Source organism: Bison bison, unplaced genomic scaffold (genome assembly GCF_000754665.1).
Source record: "Bison bison bison isolate TAMUID 2011002044 unplaced genomic scaffold, Bison_UMD1.0 scf7180017864456, whole genome shotgun sequence".
NCBI classification, from domain to species: domain Eukaryota; kingdom Metazoa; phylum Chordata; class Mammalia; order Artiodactyla; family Bovidae; genus Bison; species Bison bison.
In genome coordinates this window covers 4,908,845-4,931,896 of record NW_011495018.1, presented here as the reverse complement: position 1 = coordinate 4,931,896, position 23,052 = coordinate 4,908,845, and the positions used below count along the sequence as shown (strand labels likewise).

Below are 23,052 nucleotides of genomic sequence, written 5' to 3'. Positions count from 1 at the left end.
GACCTAGAGCCAGACATCCTGGAATGTGAAGTCAAGTGGGCCTTAGAAAGCATCACTACGAACAAAGCTAGTGGAGGTGATGGAATTCCAGTTGAGCTATTCCAAATCCTAAAAGATGATGCTGTGAAAGTGCTGCACTCAATATGCCAGCAAATTTGGAAAACTCAGCAGTGGCCACAGGATTGGAAAAGATCAGTTTTCATTCCAATCCCAAAGAAAGGCAATGCCAAAGAATGCTCAAACTACCGCACAGTTGCACTCATCTCACACGCTAGTAAAGTAATGCTCAAAATTCTCCAAGCCAGGCTTCAGCAGTATGTGAACCGTGAACTTCACGGTTTTAGAAAAGGCAGAGGAACCAGAGATCAAATTTCCAACATCTGCTGGATCATGGAAAAAGCAAGAGAGTTCCAGAAAAGCATCTATTTCTGCTTTATTGACTATGCCAAAGCCTTTGACTGTGTGGATCACAATAAACTGTGGAAAATTCTGAAAGAGATGGGGATACCAGACCACCTGATCTGCCTCTTGAGAAATTTGTATGCAGGTCAGGAAGCAACAGTTAGAACTGGACATGGAACAACAGACTGGTTCCAAATAGGAAAAGGAGTTCGTCAAGGCTGTATATTGTCACCCTGCTTATTTTACTTATATGCAGAGTACATCATGAGAAATGCTGGACTGGAAGAAACACAAGCTGGAATCAAGATTGCCAGGAGAAATATCAATAACCTCAGATATGCAGATGACACCACCCTTATGGCAGAAAGTGAAGAGGAACTCAAAAGCCTCTTAATGAAAGTGAAAGTGGAGAGTGAAAAAGTTGGCTTAAAGCTCAACATTCAGAAAACGAAGATATGGCATCCGGTCCCATCACTTCATGGGAAATAGATGGGGAAACAGTGGAAACAGGGCTGACTTTATTTTTCTGGGCTCCAAAATCACTGCAGATGGTGACTGTAGCCATGAAATTAAAAGACGCTTACTCCTTGGAAGGAAAGTTATGACCAACCTAGATAGCATATTAAAAAGCAGAGACATTACTTTGCCAACAAAGGTCCATCTAGTCAAGGCTATGGTTTTTCCTGTGGTCATGTATGGATGTGAGAGTTGGACTGTGAAGAAGGCTGAGCGCCAAAGAATTGATGCTTTTGAAGTGTCATGTTGGAGAAGACTCTTGAGAGTCCCTTGGACTGCAAGGAGATCCAACCAGTCCATTCTGAAGGAGATCAGTCCTGGGATTTCTTTGGAAGGAATGATGCTAAAGCTGAAACTCCAGTACTTTGGCCACCTCATGTGAAGAGTTGACTCATTGGAAAAGACTCTGATGCTGGGAAGGATTGGGGGCATGAGGAGAAGGGGACGACAGAGGATGAGATGGCTGGATGGCATCACTGACTCGATGGATGTGAGTCTGAGTGAACTCTGGGAGTTGGTGATGGACAGGGAGGCCTGGCGTGCTGCGATTCATGGGGTCGCAAAGAGTCGGACACGACTGAGCGACTGATCTGATCTGGTCTTGCTTTTATTTAGAGGCTTCCCTGGTGGCTCAGATGGTAAAGAATCTGCCTGCAATGCAGGAGACCCAGGTCTGATCCTTGGGTTGGGAAGATCCCCTGGAGAAGGGAATGGCTACCCACTCCAGTATTCTTGCCTGGAGAATTCCATGGATGGTGGAGCCTGGTGGGCTACGGTCCATGGGGTTGCAGAAGAGTCAGACAAAATTTTGCTTTTATATGTGTCCCACTAATTTTAAGTCTTTGATTACTCTAAAATAACATCGACACTAAGGTGAAAGGATGAACTTGAAAGAGTGGAACAATCAGGTGGTGTGGATTATGTCATGTTTTATGTGAAAAAATTTTCATCATGTACAATTTGTGATCAGTATGGCCCTGGGTCAGGGATTCATTGATGCCCGGCATCTCCTTTTCAAACACACTGCTGATTTTCCTTCTCATTCAGAGATTAATAATGAAAAGAAAGGTATGTTCAAGGTCAGTGTGTTCCTGCTATTGTTGTAAATGCTATAATCTTTTACAAAATAATGCTGCTTAGAAAAGATTGGGGTCACCCAAGTGGACCAGTGGCAAATTGTTTCTCTCTGTTTCTCCTTAATCTCTTTCAGCCTGAAAATACAAATGGCGTGCGATCTTGGGACCATGGTCTTGTAAATAGCACTGAGTTTGATTGATCTTCTTGGGGCTAGCAGTATGACTGGCTACGTGTTAGAGAAACAGATGAGGTTCGCTTGTTTCCCTCACATGGCATGGAACCCAGAGGAAGAGTCTGGAGCTTGTGCACTTGGTCTCTGCTTACTTATTTCATCCTTGGCTCCTTCTATCTCTCTGCCCCACTGTCCTTAGGAATCTCTGTCTGTCTCGTGGCCCCAAAGTGGCTCCTGCTCCTCCTGGTGTCAAGACCTCACTGCAGGCTGCAGGGAAGGGAAGGTGGATGTCAACAGCTCTTTCAGTTACTTTCCTTAAGGAACATTGTCCCCACTGCCTACAGTGGGTCATGTGCTTCCCTCCTATTGGCCAGACTGTGTCACATGACCATTCTAGATGCAAGGGAGATGGGAAAAAATTTATTGATGCTGGTGGCTCAGATGGTAAAGCGTCTGCTCACAATGCAGGAGACTTGGGTTCGATCCCTGGGTCAGGAAGATCCCCTGGAGAAGGAAATGGCAACCCACTCCAGTACTCTTGCCTGGAGAATCCCATGGACAGAGGAGCCTGGTAGGCTCCAGCCCATGGGGTCACAAAGAGTCAGACACGACTGAATGACTTCACTTTTCAACAAAATCAGATTTCCTTTAGTAAAGTAGTGAAGGAGAAGTATATATTGAATGGGCATTGACACTCTTTCTCATACCTTTAATCAGGAATTCCTGTTACCTTCCAGCGTAATATCCCTAACTTATCTCAGGTTAGTAACGCAGTGCAGTGGGTACAGAAGTGTCCAACTCTTTGCAACCCCCTGGACTGTAGCCCACCAGGGTCCTCTGTCTGTGGAATTTTCCAGGTAATAATAGTGGAGTGGGTTGCATTTCCTGTTCCAGAGGATCTTCCCGACCCAGGGATCAAACCTGCATCTCCTGCATTGGCACAGGGATTCTTTACCACTGCGCCACCTGGGAAGCCCAAGTCCCAGCTTTGTAAATCCCATGTAATTAGGCCCCTGACATTTCTTCCTCGTTAGTTGTGGGGTCAGTGTGTGAGACTCCGGTCTCCAGTCTCTCTTTGACTTTGAGCCACCGAGCCCTAAGTGTCGCACAAGGGTGATTCAGTCCTATTGTGTCATGGAAATGGAGCGGAATACTGAACAGACCCTTGCCCGTGGCCTCGGCAGTGCTTTATGTCTGGACAGCCTTAGGAATGCCTTTGTTTTGGCCCTCGGCCACTCGGTGTTGGCAGAGACCATGGTCCTGGTGCCAGCCTTTTTCCTGGAGTTGGGGGAGCCAGGCTTGATCCCCAGCTGAGTCTCTCTGCTGGGTTCATGTGTTTGTGAAGAGCTGAGGCCGTTCAGGACACAAAGTGCCAAGAGTTGAGAAGGCCAGCAGAGCAGTTGCCAGAAGACTTCACAACCTTCCAGGATCCTTGTCCTGATATCCCTGACCTCATCTCACCAGACACTGTCCCACCAGAATCCTTCCTTTCCAAGAGCCTAATGGGCTTTGGAGCCCTGACTGTCCCAGACTTTTAAAGTATATTGACCTTAGTTTCTCTCTAGTTTCTTAAATGTGTATCTTGGCCACCTTTATGATTCTTGAGGGCAGACAAGGACATATGTTCCTCTCAGAGCCTAGAACACAGTTGTAGTTGCATTGTATAAATATGATAGTGCTTAAATTTCAATCTGTAGTCTGAGATTTCTGAGAAGAATCTATGATAGGAAAAAAGAACCAGGATGTTGAAATCACAGACATGGGGCTAAAGTCTCTCAATTGTTTCCTGTCCTCAAATACCCTCCACCCTGAGACCGATTTTGGTAGTCTTCATTGTCTTCATTACATTGACATGAAATAACATTCCTATTGTGTATATACTGTTTAGGGGAAAAGCCGTCCTGTGTCCCGCCCAGTTTTCCGGGATGTTTGATTCCTAACAAGTTCTGAGCAACTCTGACGCATGGTTTTTTCAGGGGTGAGGGAGAAAGCAAACTCAGGTTCCCGTTTTCTTACCTGCAAAGCATCTATTACCTTGAGAGAAAAACAATTGTGCTCACAGCTGGAATCAAATGTGTTTTTCTATTTGCAGTTGAAATAAACTTCGGAGGTCTTTTGTTTTTCTTCTCCTTTCAAACAGGTATGCTGTGCTTTCACATAATGTAGTAGCTTTGTAAAATTCCACGTTAATTGCCAGTAATTACTCTTCTGGAGAAGGAAGGGGTGAAACATTGGAGATGAAGATACTGAAACTAATCCTTGTCACCCCACTTGCTTTCTCACTATACAAATCCATACTTTGTTTGTTTGTTTAGGGATGAGAACAGCATTTTTAAAACTCTGGTCCAAAGACATTTGGTTCTTGGGGAAGCCACGGAGAGACTCCTGACAGCCAGGGGCACTTCTCCGCTGGTTTGGCTTGTCTGTGCTTCCTGTGTGGGTGGATCACATTAGCTGGAAAGCCGGAAAACAGACGCAGCCTGCACGAGGCTGTCTGAATCCAGTCACTGAAGCTGGTTATTGCTGCCTGCTGCCTGTCTCACCTGGTGTTAGCTTCCTGAATAGTTAGTCATTGATCATGAATAAGTTGTAGACCCGTCATTTTGCTATCATTTCCTTGGCCACAATTGTAGGATGTGGTTAATAAACAAAGGTCAAGCTGTTCCTTGTTAATGGATACTTAACAACGTTTAAATAGAGCAAGGTATGATGACTAGGCTTTGTCTGTGTATTTACCAGTCGCCCTCTGAGTCCTTTCCTCTTACCCACCTCAGTGTGGGGTGAACAAGGGACTCTTGGTTTATTCGTCTCTAGAGACCTCGCCTTCCTTACAGAAAGGGGCTCCAAAGTGCTTGCTGTAAAATACTACCACATATATCTTTTAAATGGTGGTTGGCAGCAGAGGAATTAATAATTAAATTTTCATTCTTGAGGGATTCCTAGTGGAATATTAAATATAAGAAAGACCCATGAATTGTACCTTGTAGATTTTGAAGCTGTATTATTGGGGGCATGCAGATTTAGAACTGTGATCTCTTTGTTGTGAACTTACTGCTTAATGTGAAAAGGTTCCCTTTATCTTTTGGTTAGTATTTTTGCAGAATACCATTTCCCATTCTTCTACTTTCAGCCTTCCTGTGTTCTTATATTTAAGGTGTGTCTCTTATACACAATATAGAGCTGTTTTTTTTTTTTTATCCAGTGTAAAAATCCTTTTAATTTACTATTAATACACTCAGGTAACATATTAAGTTTATTTCAATTGTCTTTCTATTAATTTTGTTTTGCTCATCTATATTATGCTTTTTTCTGCCTTCTTTAGTACCAATCAAAATGTTCTTTTCCTCGTCCCATTTTCTCTCTCTTGTGTTATTATTGTCATGCATTTCAAGTCTACAAATACCCTAAACTTCATAAAGCATTGCTATTATTGTTTTGTATAGTCGGCATTCATTCGGTATGTTTTATACTTATCGTTGTTTTTCGATCTTTCTTTTAATTTTATGTTTCTCTATAGAATTATTTTCCTTCAGTGTAGAGGAATCAGGTAGTGTTTCTTTTGGTATAAGTCTGATGCGGGGTTTTTTTTAAATGAAAATTGTTGGTTTCATTTTTGTTTTTGAAGGATGTTTTCATTTAATAGAGAATTCTAGATTGACAGCTGTTTTCTCCTTGTAGGTGTTATTTTCTCTTTCGGTTTCCATCATTTCTGGTGAGAAGTCAACTTTCAGACTTACTGCTACATCTTTGAAGCTATTGGTGTCTTTAACAACTCTTTTCTAGCTTTGTTTGCCATTTTTCTCTTTTTTTTTCCTGTGGTTATTAGCAATTTTACTATGGATTGCTTAGGAATGATTTGGTTTTTATCTACCCTACATTGGATTCTGAGAGTTTCTTGAATTTTGGATTGTCGCTTGTATTAGTTTCAACAAGTTCATGGCCATTATCACTTCTAATGTTGCATTTGTCACATTGTACCTGTCATTTTCTTCTGTAACTTCAGTTACATGTATCTGAGCTCTTCAATATGTCCTACGTATCTTAGCACACGTTTCTAGGTTTTCTTTCTCTTCTGTTTATTTTCCTGTTGATTGTCTTCCATTTCACTGATTCTGTTTCTAACAATGTCTAATCTCAATTTTACCCATATAATGAATTCTTTATTTCAGATATTGTATTTTCGTTTCAGAATTTTCATCATTTTTTATACATTCATTTTTCTACAAGAATTTTTTTATCTTGCCTTCTGTTTTCTCCATCTCTCTATTTTCCATATTTCCAGTTTTCTATGTTTTCCATCTTTTCTGTTTTGCAGCATAATGCTATAATGCTTATATTTATTTTGACATTCTTGTGACAAGATGTAACTACTTGCTAACTACAGTATCTTGACCACCTGGGTATCTGTTTCTGTTGTCTTTTCCTTCTTTGATTTGGCCACATGGTATTTTGCTGTGTTTAGTAGCTTGTTTGAATATGGCACTGTGAACATATACAACTGTCAAAGCCCCAGGTGATGTGATCTTCTTCTAGAGAGGACTGATCTTTTCTAGGCAGAGAAAGTGGACTGAACTCTTAGGCTACAGAGGCTGTGTGTAGCCTTTGTAAGCCTCAGTCTTATGCAGTTTTCCTTTGGTTTTCCAGGGCTTTCAACTGAGAGTCTGCTGTGTTATCTGGGCCCTTCTCCCTGGCATTTTTCAAACTGAGTTCTTTATCTCTGGAGACTGATAAAAACTCTACTTTGCTTTACAGATATTTTCAGTTTGGTTTTCAGTCCCCAGCTCCATTGAGCCTTAGGAATTGGCAGATATACTGGGGCAGAGGGGGTGGAGGAGAATGGCTGAGTATATGCTAGAAACCTCCCCAAGTATTTGCACCAGTCTGTCAAACTGTGCTTAATTTTACCAGCAGGCAGAAATTCATGAGTTCATAAGTGTCATTGTTGGGTACTGTTTATACAAGCCCCTCTTTGAAAGTTTTTTGCAAAACAGATACACTAGTTTGCAATTCCCCATTTTAGACAGACTTTGTTTCCTTACAATGGAACTCATTTAAATATAAGATTACCTCTAGGGTAATTAATTATCACTTAGTTTACAAAATTTTCCATTGTACACAAGTTTTCAGGTATGGTATACTTTTAATTAGGCAGAAAGCTAGTCTATATTAATAAAACATCTGCGTTGCAGCATTTTAAAATGCAAATGTGTTGGTTTTTAGTAACATGGCAGCTTGAAGTATCTGCTAATAAATTATTTATAGATGAAACTTATTTACAATTAGCAACATGTATTTGCATGCATGGAACCAATGTACAACTTCTTTATTATCCATTTATTGAATATGTTCTACCTTTTGAATGTTTTCCCAGAACCACCAATTCTATGATGAAAGAATATCATTCAATGATAATATAGTATCATTACTCTGAGATCAAGTAATTTTTTGCATTTATTCTTACAGTGTCATTTTTGAATGATTCTGAAATCACGGTAAACTTGTTGTCTTTGTGATAGTCTGTTATTTGACATGGGTTTAAGAAACACGCGCAGAATATACGCTGAGATGTTAATAATGAGATCTCTGCGGGGCAACATTAAAGCTGGATTTCTCCCTTCTTCCTTCCTCTCTCTCCTCCTTCCCCTTTCTCTCCTTCCCTCCCTTTTTACTACATTTCTCTGGTTTTCAGACTTGTAGAATGTAGACAAAAGACAATAAATAGAGTGACTGAAGATCAGCTTCTTCAGCACGGAGGCAGACCTTCCTGGCTGCGTGGTCCTGATCATGCCCTCACTGCCCAGTCCTCTGCCGTGTTCCGTGGACGCTGAGGACGTTCTGTCCCGGTCTACCTTACCAGCCCAGCGGCACCTCTAGCGTCTGTGGATGCGCGAGCAGGAAGCGGCCGTGTGCCTGTGCCCGGCCCACAGACCCGTGTGTTCCTTTGCAGGCTCTATGAGAACAAAGGAGAGGCCGATTTCGTGGAGTCCCTGCTGCAGCTCTTCCGGTCCATCAGCGACATGATGAGCAGCGTGTCGGACCAGACCGTCCGGGTGAAGGTAGGCCCTCGGGTGCGGCAGCGCCGACTGCGTGCGGGCCGCTCTTAGACGCGGGGTTCCCCGCGGGCCCAGGAAAGCAGGGACTGCGCGTCCTACGAAACCTGGACTTACCGGGAGTGGCTTTGCAATGACCGTAATCGTGGTGCCTGTAATGGGATTCTCTTTGTTTTCTCTGTAGCTGCTCTTAAATTTTGCTACCATTGCTCTTGTTTTTTTTTTCTTTAATTAAATTTGATTGTTTAAAATTTGCCTGCGCCGCTCAGCATGTGGGATCTTAGTTCCTCAACCAGGGATCGAATGCATGCCCCCTGCAGTTGAAGCATGGAGTCTTAACCGCTGGACCGCCAGGGAAGTCCCTGCCCTTGCTGTTTGTCTCTCCGTGGGGAGAGGGTCTCAGTTTCCTCATGGAAGGGTGGGGAAGTGGATGAGAACAGTGTTTCTGTGTCTGTTGTCAGGGCATCTCAGTATCTGAGCGGGAGTGGGAGGCTGAGGCTGTAGGGGCCCCAGGCATCCGCCAGACCTCAGGCGAAGCTGTGCCCATAGTCGTACGTCTTCGTCCTCCAGCAAGTCTGGATCCAGCCTTCCCGTGGTCCTGCTCTTCTCATCACCTCATTATCTGTTCTTGCCCTGTGGTCCTCTGTGGGATCAAGATGCCTTTATCCCAAAGGTGGGGTCTGGGTGGTCTTCAGGACATGTTAGGGGTAGAGGTGCCAGGGGGCAGGGCATGGGGGAAGCCCACAGATCAACCCAGAGCCCACACACTCCCTAGCATCCCCCTTTCTGGAAATTTCCATGTGGCTGACTTACTGCAGAAGAAGCCATGTAGTCTGCATGTGTTGCCCATGCTGATTCCTTCCGAGGACAGATCAGATCAGATCAGTCGCTCAGTCGTGTCCGACTCTTTGCGACGCCATGAACTGCAGCACGCCAGGCCTCCCTGTCCATCACCAACTCCCGGAGTTCACTCAGATTCACGTCCATCGAGTCAGTGATGCCATCCAGCCATCTCATCCTCCGTCATTCCCTTCTCCTCCTGCCCCCAATCCCTCCCAGCATCAGAGTCTTTTCCAATGAGTCAACTCTTTGCATGAGGTGGCCAAAGTACTGGAGTTTCAGCTTTAGCATCATTCCTTCCAAAGAAATCCCAGGGCTGATCTCCTTCAGAATGGACTGGTTGGATCTCCTTGCAGTCCAAGGGACTCTCAAGAGTCTTCTCCAATACCACATTTCAAAAGCATCAATTCTTCGGCGCTCAGCCTTCTTCATAGTCCAACTCTCACATCCATACATGACCACAGGAAAAACCATAGCCTTGAACCTTTGTTGGCAAAGTAATGTCTCTGCTTTTGAATATGCTATCTAGGTTGGTCATAACTTTCCTTCCAAGGAGTAAGTGTCTTTTAATTTCATGGCTGCAGTCACCATTTGCAGTGATTTTGGAGCCCAGAAAAATAAAGTCTGACACTGTTTCCACTGTTTCCCCATCTATTTCCCATGAAGTGATGGGACTGGATGCCATGATCTTCGTTTTCTGAATGTTGAGCTTTAAGCCAACTTTTTCACTCTCCACTTTCACTTTCATTAAGAGGCTTTTGAGTTCCTCTTCACTTTCTGCCATAAGGGTGGTGTCATTTGCGTATCTGAGGTTATTGATATTTCTCCCGGCAATCTTGATTCCAGCTTGTGTTTCTTCCAGTCCAGCGTTTCTCATGATGTACTCTGCATATAAGTTAAATAAACAGCGTGACAATATACAGCCTTGACGTACTCCTTGTCCTATTTGGAAACAGTCTGTTGTTCCATGTCCAGTTCTAACTGTTGCTTCCTGACCTGCATACAAATTTCTCAAGAGGCAGATCAGGTGGTCTGGTATTCCCATCTCTTTCAGAATTTTCGTTTATTGTGATTCTGAGGACAAGAGTCTTCCAAATGATTAACTCTTAGCTTTCGTTCCACTGCTTCCTGAAGCCTGCTGTGTTCTCATGTTCCTTTTTGAATGTTCTTTTAATGTGTCATTTCAGGAAGCATCCTTATGGCTATTGTCTTAAAACTGCTGTGGGAAAGTGGTTTCCCAGCTTTTAAGTGTCGAACAAAGATGTCCATGTACTCAGGTGTGTGTTGCATTGCTGTGACCAGGGGAACCGGTGTCACTTAACTTGAGGAGTCATAACGATCCTTTCATCTCAGAGGTGATGCTGCTGTCTGGAGGAGCTGTGGTCCCTTGGCATCATTTCTGTCGTGATGTAGAGCTGGTGGTCCACAGAGAAAGCTGCATCGTGCCTATTTTCAAGTTGTGGCTTAATTATTTTGGCAACTTACTGCCTGAAAGTGAAAGTCGTTCAGTTGTCTCTGACTTTTTGGCGACCCCATGGACAGTAGCCCGCCAGGCTCCTCTGTCCATGGAATTCTCCAGGCAGGAATACTGAAGTGGTTTGCCATTTCCTTCTTCATAGAATCTTCCTATCCCAGGGATTAAACCCAGGTCTCCTACATTGCGGACAGATTCTTTACCATCTGAGCCACCAGGGAAGCCCAACTTATTGCCTAAAGCTGCCTTGTTGTCCTGAGGTTAAAATTAACAGTGTGTTTGGTACATTTACTCCTAAATCCTGTGGCATTTCGGAAAAAACAGAGGCTGGGAGTCTAAGAATAGATACAAATGACAGAAAGCCCAGAAATTCTTTTAGATTTTTGAGCCCAGAAATTCTTTTAGATTTCTAAATATACTGTTAGATTATTAACTTTGATTGGGCTTGACTTGTGTCTGCCCACCTCTCTGGATGTCAAGACATTTAGTAACTGTAGACTTGGAAGTCCTTCCTTTGGTGGGTGTTTTATTATAGGACACGGTGAATTCAGTGACGTTTGTGCGCTGATGCAAGGCTTACATCTGCAAGACAGATGACTGAGTGTTGTGTGAAATGTTGCCACCCTTCTGCTAATTTTGTATTTTGTTCTTTCACAATAGGTGCTTTCTCAGCTTCCCAAAGTTAAGAATTCCCATCATGGGATCCTGTTTTTCTGTAGTTTTTAACTTTCTAAGTTTTGCTCTGTGGAAATGGAAGTACAATTGTGAGTCATCTCATGTAGAGGAATTATGAAAAAAGCCTTTCTTGGGGGTTAAACTTTGTTCCCCTGGGTGGTCCTGGTTGGCTGCTTTGATCTAGGAGGTGATCTGCAGGCACCCATTTGTGAGTCAGGAGATCAGCCTGGTCCATGCCTTCCCGGTGTCGTTCAGGGTGGCTTGATGTGACTGATCTGAGCTCCCTGCTGTCACCTCCTCAGAACTGAAGCCACCACTTCAGTTAGGAGTGAGTCAGGAGGTCAGCCTGGTCCATGCCTTCCCGGTGTCATTCAGGGTGGCTTGATGTGACCACTCTGAGCTCCCTGCTGTCAACTCCTCAGAACTAAAGCCACCACTGACACCCACCTTCTAGATTCAGGTTAGCATTTTACATCTCAGTAAAGGAGGCGGCAAGAGAAGATTCAGATCATAATTAACTTCAGGAAACACATGGAATCTGCGTGGAAGTTTCAACATATATTTAGTCTAGAAGCTTCTGTCTGCACATCAGATGGCCTCTTTCACCTGCCCACAGCTGTCCCCAGACATTCTCTGCAGGCGCTTCGCGGAGCCCTCTTGGCCATCACACTTCCCCGTGTCCTCCTCCCTGTGAGCCGACCCTTGGACCTGTGGCCGGTGTCTTCTGCTTCTGTTCTCTGCTCCACCCCCGCGTGCTCACTGTCTGCCTCTCCTCCAGGTATGCCCCAGTGACCCTTCACCTGCGGCCTCTCCAAGCCAGACGTGGTCATCCCCTTCCATTGCTGTCTCTTCCTCTGCTCACCATGACCGTGACTACACTGAGCCAGGTGCTCAGGTGCTCTGGATGACGTTATGGCAGCCCCTCTCTGTACCCTCTACGCCCTTGGTGCTGTGCCTGACCATCTTGTTCCCTGACTGTATTTCAGCATTTCCCCAAACTCACATCCGGCGATGGCCTTCTTTTTCTCATGAAGTCGTGATGTTCTCCAGCTGCCTGGAGAAATGGGTCAGCTTCCAGTTTCTGCTTCACAGTCAATGCAGTCAACTCTCCTAGCCTTTGGTTTTTAGAAACACAAGTAGAGCATCCCTCTGGATGCCCAGAAGCCTCTGGAAGGATGGATTCCAACAGTGGCTAGAAAGAAGCATGAACTCTAACAGCCGGAACAGCCACAGCTGATGTTCACTGATCACTTGCTGTTCTGAGTGCTTTCTTATCTTTAGCATCTTGTGTGATCCTTAAGAGTAACCCTGTTCCACGGTACGGTCATGGATTTTAGATGAAGACATCTAGAGTTATTAATGAACTTGCCCGAAGTTGTGGGACTGGGTGTATGGATGACGGAGGCCCAGATTGCCTGGTTCCAGAGCCACATTCCATTCCCCTAGAGAGTGTCCCTGGGCACCAGTGATCCCATGGATCAGAAACAGGACCCATGAGCAATCATCCACATTGACAGATAGCAGGTCTGGATCATATCCTCTAGGGCTATAAAGACATCAGCTTCACTCCCCATGGAGCTTTTCATTGAAATGGATATGTCCTAAGTTTTGTTTTTGGTGGGGGTGTAAAGCAACTAGAAAACTTTGACACCATGCCCCAGACGTTGGGTTTGTCTGAAGGAGGATAAAGGCAGTTCAGTGGGCTGGTCCTGAGGCTTCCTGAGGGGTCTCAGTGATGGCCCCCCACCCATGTTTACTGCAGGGGCTTCAGTTTCTTTACCACACGTGGATCTCAGTGCTAGATTTGGGGCATTTGGGGTGTAGCCATCAGAATTAATACAAGCACTGACATTTTAACTCCAGTCCACAAATCTTACAGCTCTGTGGGATTATCCTAGGAAAGACTACCCTGCAAACTGGGCAGTCTGCCCAGAGGATTCTCGAACCTTCTATCGAGGGCTACAGTGATGCTTATCCACAGGAAAAAATGCATTGCTGTGTGTGGTGTGTGTGTGAAGCTGGAAAGTCTTTCATGCAGCAGTGCTTACCCCTTATCCCATGTGATGTATTCTGGCATTTTCTATTCTATTCTGGTATTTTTTAGTCTATTCTGAACTAATGTATTTCACTAAAAAAAATTGCTGGTTGACAGGCGCTAAATTTATTTCCTAAAGAGCAAGTGTATCTCAACCCACATTTGAAGAACACTGTTCTTTACCATCCTTTCTATTTCTTTCGTCGTCTTTCCTGTTTGGTTTCATATGAAATATTATTAGTTTTCTGTGTGTCTTCCATCGTCAAGTAAAGGCACAGGTTCCTGGCGCTCAGTGAATTTCTTGCCCAGCGTGTAGTCTGGACTGGGGCAAGGATGGATTGAATTTGAGGCCCCTGAGCTGAGCTGGGCACACAGACACGTGAGACTTTGCCGTCCTTCCAGGGGGTTGTTCCTGGGGCACCAGCTTCCTCATCTCTCGCCTTTCTTGCTACTGGTGGTCCCACGTCTGCCTGGCCTTCTCTAGAAGGAAGTGTGTTGGAAATAAGCTGTACTGTCATAGTAGTAAATGCAGTTGTGGGATGGTCTTTGCCCTCCAATCAGTATGGTTTCCATTTGCTTAAAAATTAATATCTGGACTTGAAGTACACATATTTGTCTTCTATTTTATTTAAAATTTTTCCTTATCAAGAGTTTTGGCTACTTTATGTCCATTTCTAAGCTAGCATCTGGGGTTCATGACTGCTTCTCACGAACTTGTAAGTTTCATATATGTTTGCCCTCTGAAAAACTCTCTGAATGTCTTAGATCTTGATTGTGCTTGCTCAGTTTTGTCCGACTCTTTGTGACCTCAGGGACTGTAGCCTGCCAGGCTCTTCTGTCCATGGGATTCTCCAAGCAAGAATACTGGAGTGGGTTGACATTTCCTCCTCCAGGGGATCTTCCAGATCCAGGGATTGAACCCACGTTTTCTTGAGTCTCTTGAGTTGGCAGATGGGCTCTTTACCACTAGAGCCATCAGGGAAGTCCAGGAATGATGACAAACAAATAATACGATTTCCTTGCAGATGGGAAACTCAGGTTTCACAGGTTAACTGCTGACCTGTTCAGGGCCTCTGCTCTAGTAATAGCAGTTCCGCCTTGGCCCCTATTTCCCGAACCCCTCTATCTTCCACTTCATGTGCTGAATTCAAGATTTCTATAAGGATGTGAAGTCTTATCAGTTTTAAACAAATCAGGGATTTGTTGTGTCCTTGAGCTCAGTATAAATATAAAATGTGATCTTGTTAGAAAAGTGGAAAATGCCAAAAGGTCAATTAAGAAAAACAAGACTCACTGGTCTTCTCACCGCCCATAAATTACAGTGTCAGCGTGTTTTCCTTTCTAATTGTGGGCTTTTCCTCCTTACTTCGCATCGTGATGTGTCTATGATGATGTATGAGATTACATATATATGTGTACAGATATTTACATACACATGTGAATGTTTATATATACATACTTTTACAACTTGCCTTTTATTCACATACATTTACATATATCCTTTAGTATTTTTGAAGAACATCTATTCATTTATTGATTTAATTGGACGATAATTGCTTTACAGTGTTGTGTAAGTTTCTGTTGCACAGCAACATGAAGGAGCCAGAAGTATACACATCTCCCCTCCCTCTGGGAGCCTCCCCATCCTCCTGCTCTGGGTCATCATAGAGCGTGGAGCTGAGCTTCCTGTGCTGTATAATGCAGCTTCCCACTAGCTATCTCTTTTACACATGGTCATGTATAGATGCCAATTTGCTACTCTCTCATTTTGTCCCATCTTCCCCTTCCCCCACTGTGCCCGCCATGAAGGACATCTTTTTTAAGGTTATGTTGCTTCATGGTTGCGTCATAGATTATTTTACTAGTTTTCTGCTATAGTTGGGCACTTAGATTGTTTCTAGCTTCCCTCTCCATGAACAGTGCCTCGGTAACCTCCCTGGCAGCCCCTTTCTCTATGGCAAAGAGCTTGTTCTGTCTGCTTAGCTGGGCCCATCCAGATTTCCAAATGCTCTGAAGGTCTATGAGGTCGGGAGCAGAGCTGTCAGAACTCGCTGCCCTCCCGGTGAATCTGCGCCCTTCTCACCTGGGCTGTGACTCGCTGCCCTCCCGGTGAATCTGCGCCCTTCTCTCCCGGGCTGTGGTGTTCTATGTGATTGCCTGCCCTTCACACTAGAACCCAGGTTCTGTCTGGGGTTCCACTCATCCCCTGCTTCGTGGGACTGAGGACTGGACTGCAGTGTTGGGTGCCCTGGGAGCTATTTGATCCTACGGAGTCACCTGCTTACATAACCTTGGTGTCTCCGTGCAGGATTGGTGGCCAAACCAGGTAAGGAGATGAGAGTTCTGCTGAGTCCAGTTCCTTTAGCTCAGATGGTTCTGGACCCCAAGGAAGCCAGCCAGTGAGATATGGGAACCATCATAGTTGTTGTTCAGTTGCTAAGTTGTATCTGACTCTTTGTGACCCCATGGACTGCAGGACGCCAGGCTTCCCTGTCCTTCACTAGCTCCTAGAATTTGCTCAGATTCATGTTCATTGAGTCAGTGATGCTGTCTAACCATCTTATCTTTTACTATCCCCTTTTCCTTTTGCCTTCAGTCTTTCCCAGCATCAGGGTCTTTTCTAATGAGTCAGCTCTTCGCATCAGGTGGCCAAAGTACTGGAGCTTCAGCTTCAGCATCAGTCCTTCCAATGACTATTCAGGGTTGATTTCCTTTAGGATTGACTGGTTTGATCTCCTTGCAGTCCAAGTGACTCTCAGGAGTCTTCTCCAGCACCACAGTCGAAAGCATCAATTCTTTGGTGCTTAGCCTTCTGTATGGTCCAGGTCTCACATCTGTACCTGATTACTGGAAAGACCATGGCTTTTAATATATGGACCTTTGTTGGCAAAGTGATGTCTCTGCTTTTTAATACATTGTCTAGGTTTGTCATAGCTTTCCTTCCAAGGGGCAACCATCAGAGATAAGGATGTATTCTAAATACATGAGGAGCATCAGAGCCATGCTGACCCTGGGACCATAGCTGTTTGGGCCCCAGAGGGGCTAGAGCTTCTCAGCTCCCAGTGTGTGTACACACATCACCTGGAGGTCTTGTGAAAGTGCAGATTCCCTCCTAGTCATTCCCAGGAGTGCTGCTGGTGTTGATCCTTGGCCAATCTTTGAGGTGGGCGGGGCCAGGACTTGTGCTTAGGACCATCCTGGCTGCCCCAGAGTGGAGGAGAGGGGAGTGGGAGTCTGGGCAGGTGCTGATGTTCCCCTGCAGGCTGTCTTCACCTGTGGACTAGCCCTCCGCTGCCCAATGTTCTAGACTGTTGTGATTTCACAAGTTTTCCATGTATACAGATGATAAGACACAAGTGAAGTCATGATTCACATCAAAAAAGAAGCATCAGCAGCAAGAACAAATAAAGGGAAGAAAATATTCTAGGGCATTTGCTTGGTAAACCTTTGGCTCAAAATGCTTCCAGTTGTTCATTTCCATGCTGCTTTCCAGTCTGTGGTTTCTAGACTCCTCAGAGTTCCAGAGTCTGGCTAAGTGATTTGAACTCACCCAACACGGGGGCTTCCAGCTGCCTCCAATTTATAATTTGGAAAGCATTTGCCCAGTGTTGGATGTCTGGAATCTCCTTCTTGGCCAGAGTTCCTGGTGGGGAGTTCCACAATCATCTTGGCTACTGTCCTAGGAGACTTGAGAGACCACCCATGTGGGCAGACTTTGTCTGGAGCTGTCTGGATGCAGACAATGTTTCCTAGCCGTCTGCCTCCCCACCCCCATTGGAAGTGGGTAAGACTCTGCAGCAATAGCGGAAATGCAGCCTTAGAGGGAAGCAAGATGATTTCTGTTCTCCACTCTAATCAAACCAGCAGTTTGTATTGTTTTTCTACCTAAGTCATAGTGCACGTGCATGAGAGTTTTTAGACTTACAACCCGGATAAGATTCACTTTACCCCCTTTTATCATTATTTCATGATCTCCTTTTTGTGTTGACTTTTTACCCAAGTTATGGTGCACATGTGTGAGAGTTTTTATATCAGTTGTTACAACCTAGATACAGTTTGCTTTACTCCATTTTTATCATTGTATCATGAGTGTTTTTCCATATTAATGAGTAGTTATAATCATATATATACTGGCTCTATACCAGTTCAGAACAGATGCCTGAATTGATGTGCGTTTGTTTGCTTAATCAAATGATATTTCATCATCCTAATTTTTCCACTGTTGAAGACTGCGATTTTTGCTTTTAGCATTTTAAGCCTGTTCAGTTCAGTCGCTCAGTCGTGTCTGACTCTTTGCGACCCTGTGAACTGCAGCACGCCAGGCCTCCCTGTCCATCACCAACTCCTGGAGCTTACTCAGACTCATGTCCATTGAGTTGGTGATGCCATCCAACCATCTCATCCTCTGTCGTCCCCTTCTCCTCCTGCCCTCAATCTTTCCCAGCATCAGGGTCTTTTCAAATGAGTCAGCTCTTCGTATCAGGTGGCCAAAGTATTGGAGTTTCAGCTTCAGCATCAGTCCTTTCAATGAATACCCAGGACTGATTTCCTTTAGGATAGACTGGTTGGATCTCCTTGCAGTAAGGGACTCTCAAGAGTCTTCTCCAACACCACAGTTCAAAAGCATCAATTCTTCTGCACTCAACTTTCTTTATAGTCCAACTCTCACATCCATACATGACCACTGGAAAAACCATAGCCTTGACTAGATGGACCTTTGTTGGCAAAGTAATGTCTCTGCTTTTTAATATGCTGTCTAGGTTGCTCATAACTTTCCGTCCAAGGAGTAAGTGTCTTTTAATTTCATGGCTGCAATCACCATCTGCAGTGATTTTAGAGCCCAGAAAAATAAAGTCAGCTACTGTTTCCACTGTTTCCCCATCTATTTGCCGTGAAGTGATGGGACCGGATGCCATGATCTTTGTTTTCTGAATGTTGAGCTTTAAGCCAACTTTTTCACTCTCCTCTTTCACTTTCATCCAGAGGCTTTTTAGTTCCTCTTCACTTTCTGCCATAAGGGTGATATTATCTGCATATCTGAGGTTATTGATGTTTTTCCTGGCAATCTTGACTCCAGCTTTTGCTTCTTCCAGCCCAGCGTTTCTCATGATATACTCTGCCTATAAGTTAAATAAGCAGGGTGACAATATACAGCCTTGATGTACTCCTTTTCCTATTTGGAACCAGTCTGTTGTTCCATGTAGTGAACATGGAACTGTTCATGTTTAAGCCTGTAGTGAATGATTTTATTGAGTAGTTGGTGGCATTGATCTTTTGTTTAATTTTGTGATGAATTTCCTCCGTGTTGATTACCACATGTTCCTACCTCTGTCGGATTAACAGCCTTTGATTTGAGATTACAGGATTCCAGGCCCTTCCCAGCTACCTGGCCTGTCCCCTTGGTGATGCTCACTGGTGGAAAAGTGCTCCTTTTTAGTTCTTGGCTTCAGTGCTCAGGCCCTTGAAGTGATTGCCTTCCCCTTGCCCTTGCCTTTGGCTTTCAGGGGTCTCTCCCCTAGCTCCCTTCATCTGCACTCTCTGCCTCCTGTGTGTCCCCCTGCCACTGGACCAGACACAACCCCACCCTCTTCTCCTTCCACCGTTGCAGTCAGGGTTTATTCTGTGCTCTGTGAAAATGAGCAGGTCTCATGGATGGCTTTATGTGTAGCACATGTCATTTATTTACTCATTTGTTTCAGAAATTCATTTACTCATATGTTCATTCTGTGTGCCAGGCACTGGACACAGAGCATATATGACAGATGTGGGCTGTGTCCTCATGATGATTACATTTAAGTCAGTGAGACAGATATAAATTAAATCACCCAACCCATACGTGTGTAGTTGTATGGTTTTAAGCACAGCACAGACATGAATCTCTAATTTGAGATTGTCTTGCGTCCTGTTGAGGGAAGTAAGGGATAGGATGACAAGGCGTATCAGGGGTTAGGGTTAGGGTTAGGTGGGAGGTTGTTTCAAGGAAGGTTTGACTTCCCTGTGGCTCAGATGGTAAAGCATCTGCCTACAGTGCAGGAGACCCGGGTTCAATCCCTGGGTTGGGAAGATCTCCTAGAGAAGGAAATGGCAACCCCTCCAGTATTCTTGCCTGGAAAATCCCACGGACGGAGGAGCCTGGTAGGGCTACAGTCCATGGGGTTGCAAAGAGCTGGACATGACTGAGCGACTTCACTTTCCTTTCAGGAGTGAAAGAAGCACTAGGTGGGGGAACATGTCCTGGGTTCCCCCAGGAAGAGCAGCCTGGAAGGTCTTTGCTGCTTTCAAGGACTGGCCGTACGATCAGCAGTCGTGGGTGGACAGATGGGTCGTGAGGCCAGGTGGGATGTTGGGAGAGCGTAGGGAAGCAGGTGAGCATGTGAGGGCAGAGCCCTGTGGTCCCACTCAGGATCCGTGGATGCCACAGGAGAGGTCATGCTCAGGCCTGACTTGGCTTCTCAAAGGGCCATTTGGCTGCTGTCTACAGAAGGGATGGGGGCAGCCGTGATAAGGTGAGAGGCTGACATCAGGTCTGGGTGATTGGTCCTGCGTGGGGCTGGACTACAGTGAGGTCCTCAACACTGTTGACACCCAGGGCCCATCCGTCTTGGCTGTGGCGCTGTCTTGCACACCAGAGATATTTAGCAGAATCTCTGGCCTCTACACACTATATGCAGTTCCTCGAATAACGACCAGAGATGTGTCTGGACATTGGTAAGTGTCTCCTGGGGTGGGGGTTGGGGGCAAAATGGCCTGTGGCTGAGACATTGGGTTCCTGGATTGGTGACGAGTGTTGAGAGGAGGGTTGAGACTTGCTGGTGTCGTTTACAGACTGTGGTGGTGGCTCTGATGTGGGAGGTGAGAAAAAGCAGAGGGGGTGTCATCTCCCAAATCTTTAGCTTAAGCTACTGTGTGATGGAGAGACAGGGCTTCCTTGGTGGCGCAGTGGTCAAGAATCTGCCTGCTGATGCAGGAGATGCAGCTTCGATACCCGGGTTGGGAAGATCCTCTATAGGAGGAAATGGCCACCCACTCCAGTATTCTTGCCTGGAGAATCCCATGGACAGGGGAGCCTGGCGGGCTGTAGTCCACAGGGTCTCAAAGAGTTGGACATGACTGAGCATGCAGGCGTGATGGAGAGACATCTTAAGAAACGGTGAAGGTTCTACAATATGTAGACGTTGAGGGTGGGCTTCTCCTGAGACCCTGCTTGAAAGTTATCTCTTTCTTAGAGCCACTGTGTTAGTAACTTTGCCTGACTCCATTGTGGGAAATGGGTTCCTGGGCAGCTTTCATGTGCTGATAATTTATTTACATGCTTTTGCGTGGGTATCCCTCTGCCATTTCTAACTGCACGGCCATCGTTTAGGACCGGCCTCTCATTTTCTGATTCTCTTTAGGCAGTGTCCAGTTTCCACCCTTTGTCTCCTGTCTCCTTAGTGGTGCTGCTGGCTGGGTGACTGGAGGTGCTTATGTAGATAGAGAGCCTGTTGCTTTAGATGCTTGGCTCCATTCAGTTCAGTCGCTCAGTTGTGTCTGACTCTTTGCGACCCCATGGACCACAGCACGCCAGACCTCCCTATCCATCACCAACTCCTGGAGTTTACCCAAACTCATGTCCTTTGGTGTGGTGATGCCATCCAACCATCTCATCCTCTATTGTCCCCTTCTCCTCCTGCCTTCAATCTTTCCCAGCTGCAGGGTCTTTTCAAATGAGTTCGTTCTTCACATCAGGTGGCCAAAAGGAAAGTACCAAACCCAGACTCCCATAGGCTTTGGATAGAGCTTATCTGATGCTTCTGTTCAGGTGGATTAGGGACCAGGAGATAATCCTAATCCCTTCCATTTGGGGAGCACTCTCCCTCATCAGAACCTTTCCATGCATGTCATCACTTATGATGCTCCCAGCACCGCCATGGTGCCCAATCAAAGTGATAACGAAAAGGCATCAGAAAAGGAGGGGAGAAAACACGATCATGTAAAGTCACTGCGTTTTAAAAGCAGAGTCATTGTCGGAAACATTTGGAGCCCAGGTCCACTGACTCTTCTCTGGGATCTTCACATTGATTGCGGCTGTCCCTTGGGGCTCCTCCTGAGATTTTTGTTCTAGGAAAAATGAGGGAGTTTTAAATGGAGTCTAAAGCAGTCTGACCCATCTAAACCTAGGTCTCCCAGTAAACTGAAGACACAGGGTCTCCTGTGTACCTTGCTTGTCGACTGCTTTTTATTCAAGTGTTTTACAAACACTTGAATGTGTTTGTAGGTTTTTACTGAGTTTCTGTGGATAGTAGCCCCTTTTAATTGCAAATAACATAAACCTCAAACAAGAGCTAAGTAAATGGCAAGATATTCCAGTTCTTGGGTAAGAAGACTGAATATTTTTAAGGTGTTGGGTCTTTCCAGCTTGATCTGTAGACTCCATGTCATCCCAAGTCAAAAATTTCAGCAAGTTACTGTGTTGCTGTTGACAAATTGATTTTAAAGGGACACCAGAAGCAGAAGACCCAGAATATTCCACTCTGTTCTAAAGGAGAACATCAGAGGACTGACACTCTGTGACTTCAGGACTTACTGAAAAGCTGCAGTAGTCTAAATGTATAAACTCAATTCATATTCACTTCAGAAAGAAGGACAGTAACTGATTCATGTCGTTGGGTAGGTCAAGGCTTTGGTCATGACTGTGCCCAGGGAGGGGCTGAAAGACGTCCTCGCTTTTGGAGACTTCCTTGGTGGTTCAGTGGTTGTCTCCTGCTTCCACTGCAGAGGGTGTGAGTTCAATCTCTGGTCAGGGAACTAAGATTCCACATGCCGCGTAGAGTGCCTCCCCCGCCCCCACCACCCAGAAGAAAAGAAATCCTTGCTCTTGGCTCAGTGGCTTCCCAGGTGGCTCAGTGGTATAAAATCGACCTGCCCATGAAGGAGACACAGGTTTGATCCCTGGGTCAGGAAGATCCCCTGGAGTAGGAAATGGCAACCCACTGCAGTATTCTTGCCTGGGAAATCCCATGGACAGAGGAGTCTGGCAGGCTATAGTTCATGGAGTCACAAAAGAGACAGACACAACTCAGCTACTGAGTACCCATGCACACAGGCTCAGTACTCTCTTCTGTCTATTTGAGGGAAGAATGGCCACCACTAGTCTGAGGCTTGTATTTTTTCTTACTATTTATAATCCTAGAAGACCCAGATTGTCTAGCTTTTCAAGGCTAAAATTATCTTCAGAAAGACCCCCTCATTAACCTTCCTCCTGTAAAGGAGGGACCATCCCTGGAAGGAAAACACTCAAGGAGGTTGAAAGAGAAGTAGAGGCTTCCTGCTGCAAAGAGTGGAGAGAGAGGGATAAAGCAGCCAGCAGGGGGGTTGACCTGACATTGGTGAGTGTAGCTGAAGCCAGTGCTAATTTGTGACTTTGTGAAATGGTTTCTGTAGCTATTCTCCAGACCTGTCTACTGGGCTGATGGAAAGGGTACTTAAAGCCCTCATTTAGGTTTGGTGTTCCAACCTGCATGCCAAGTAGCCCAGGCTGAGACCTGAGAAGAGATCAGCCCTTAAATATGCCCAGGAAGAATTTTACTGAGAAACAAGTTGGCTAGTGCTAGAGCATTGGAAAGTATGAAAAAATAAATTCATAATTGAGTTTAAAAAATGATCAGCTCCATTATATCAAATAATTTCAAAGTTTCATTAAAGCCATTTTTCAGAACTTTATGATGGAATAAATTACTTTCGTGTGTGTATGGATGAAATCTTGGACTAGATGTTGAATTTTAAAAGCTCTCAAGTAGTTAACACTGGTATGTAGTTAATATGGGAGCTG

At 45.1% G+C, this 23,052-nt stretch overlaps 1 protein-coding gene across 1 annotated transcript in view; it reads left to right on the top strand.

Annotated features, from left to right (window-relative positions):
* DOCK1 (dedicator of cytokinesis 1) overlaps positions 1 to 23,052 on the top strand; it is a 570,389-nt gene that overhangs the window by 133,024 nt on the left and 414,313 nt on the right. Inside the window, exon 23 of the mRNA XM_010859569.1 lies at positions 8,115 to 8,223. Coding sequence (XP_010857871.1) covers positions 8,115 to 8,223 — 109 coding nt within the window. The remainder of the gene's footprint in view (positions 1 to 8,114; positions 8,224 to 23,052) is intronic.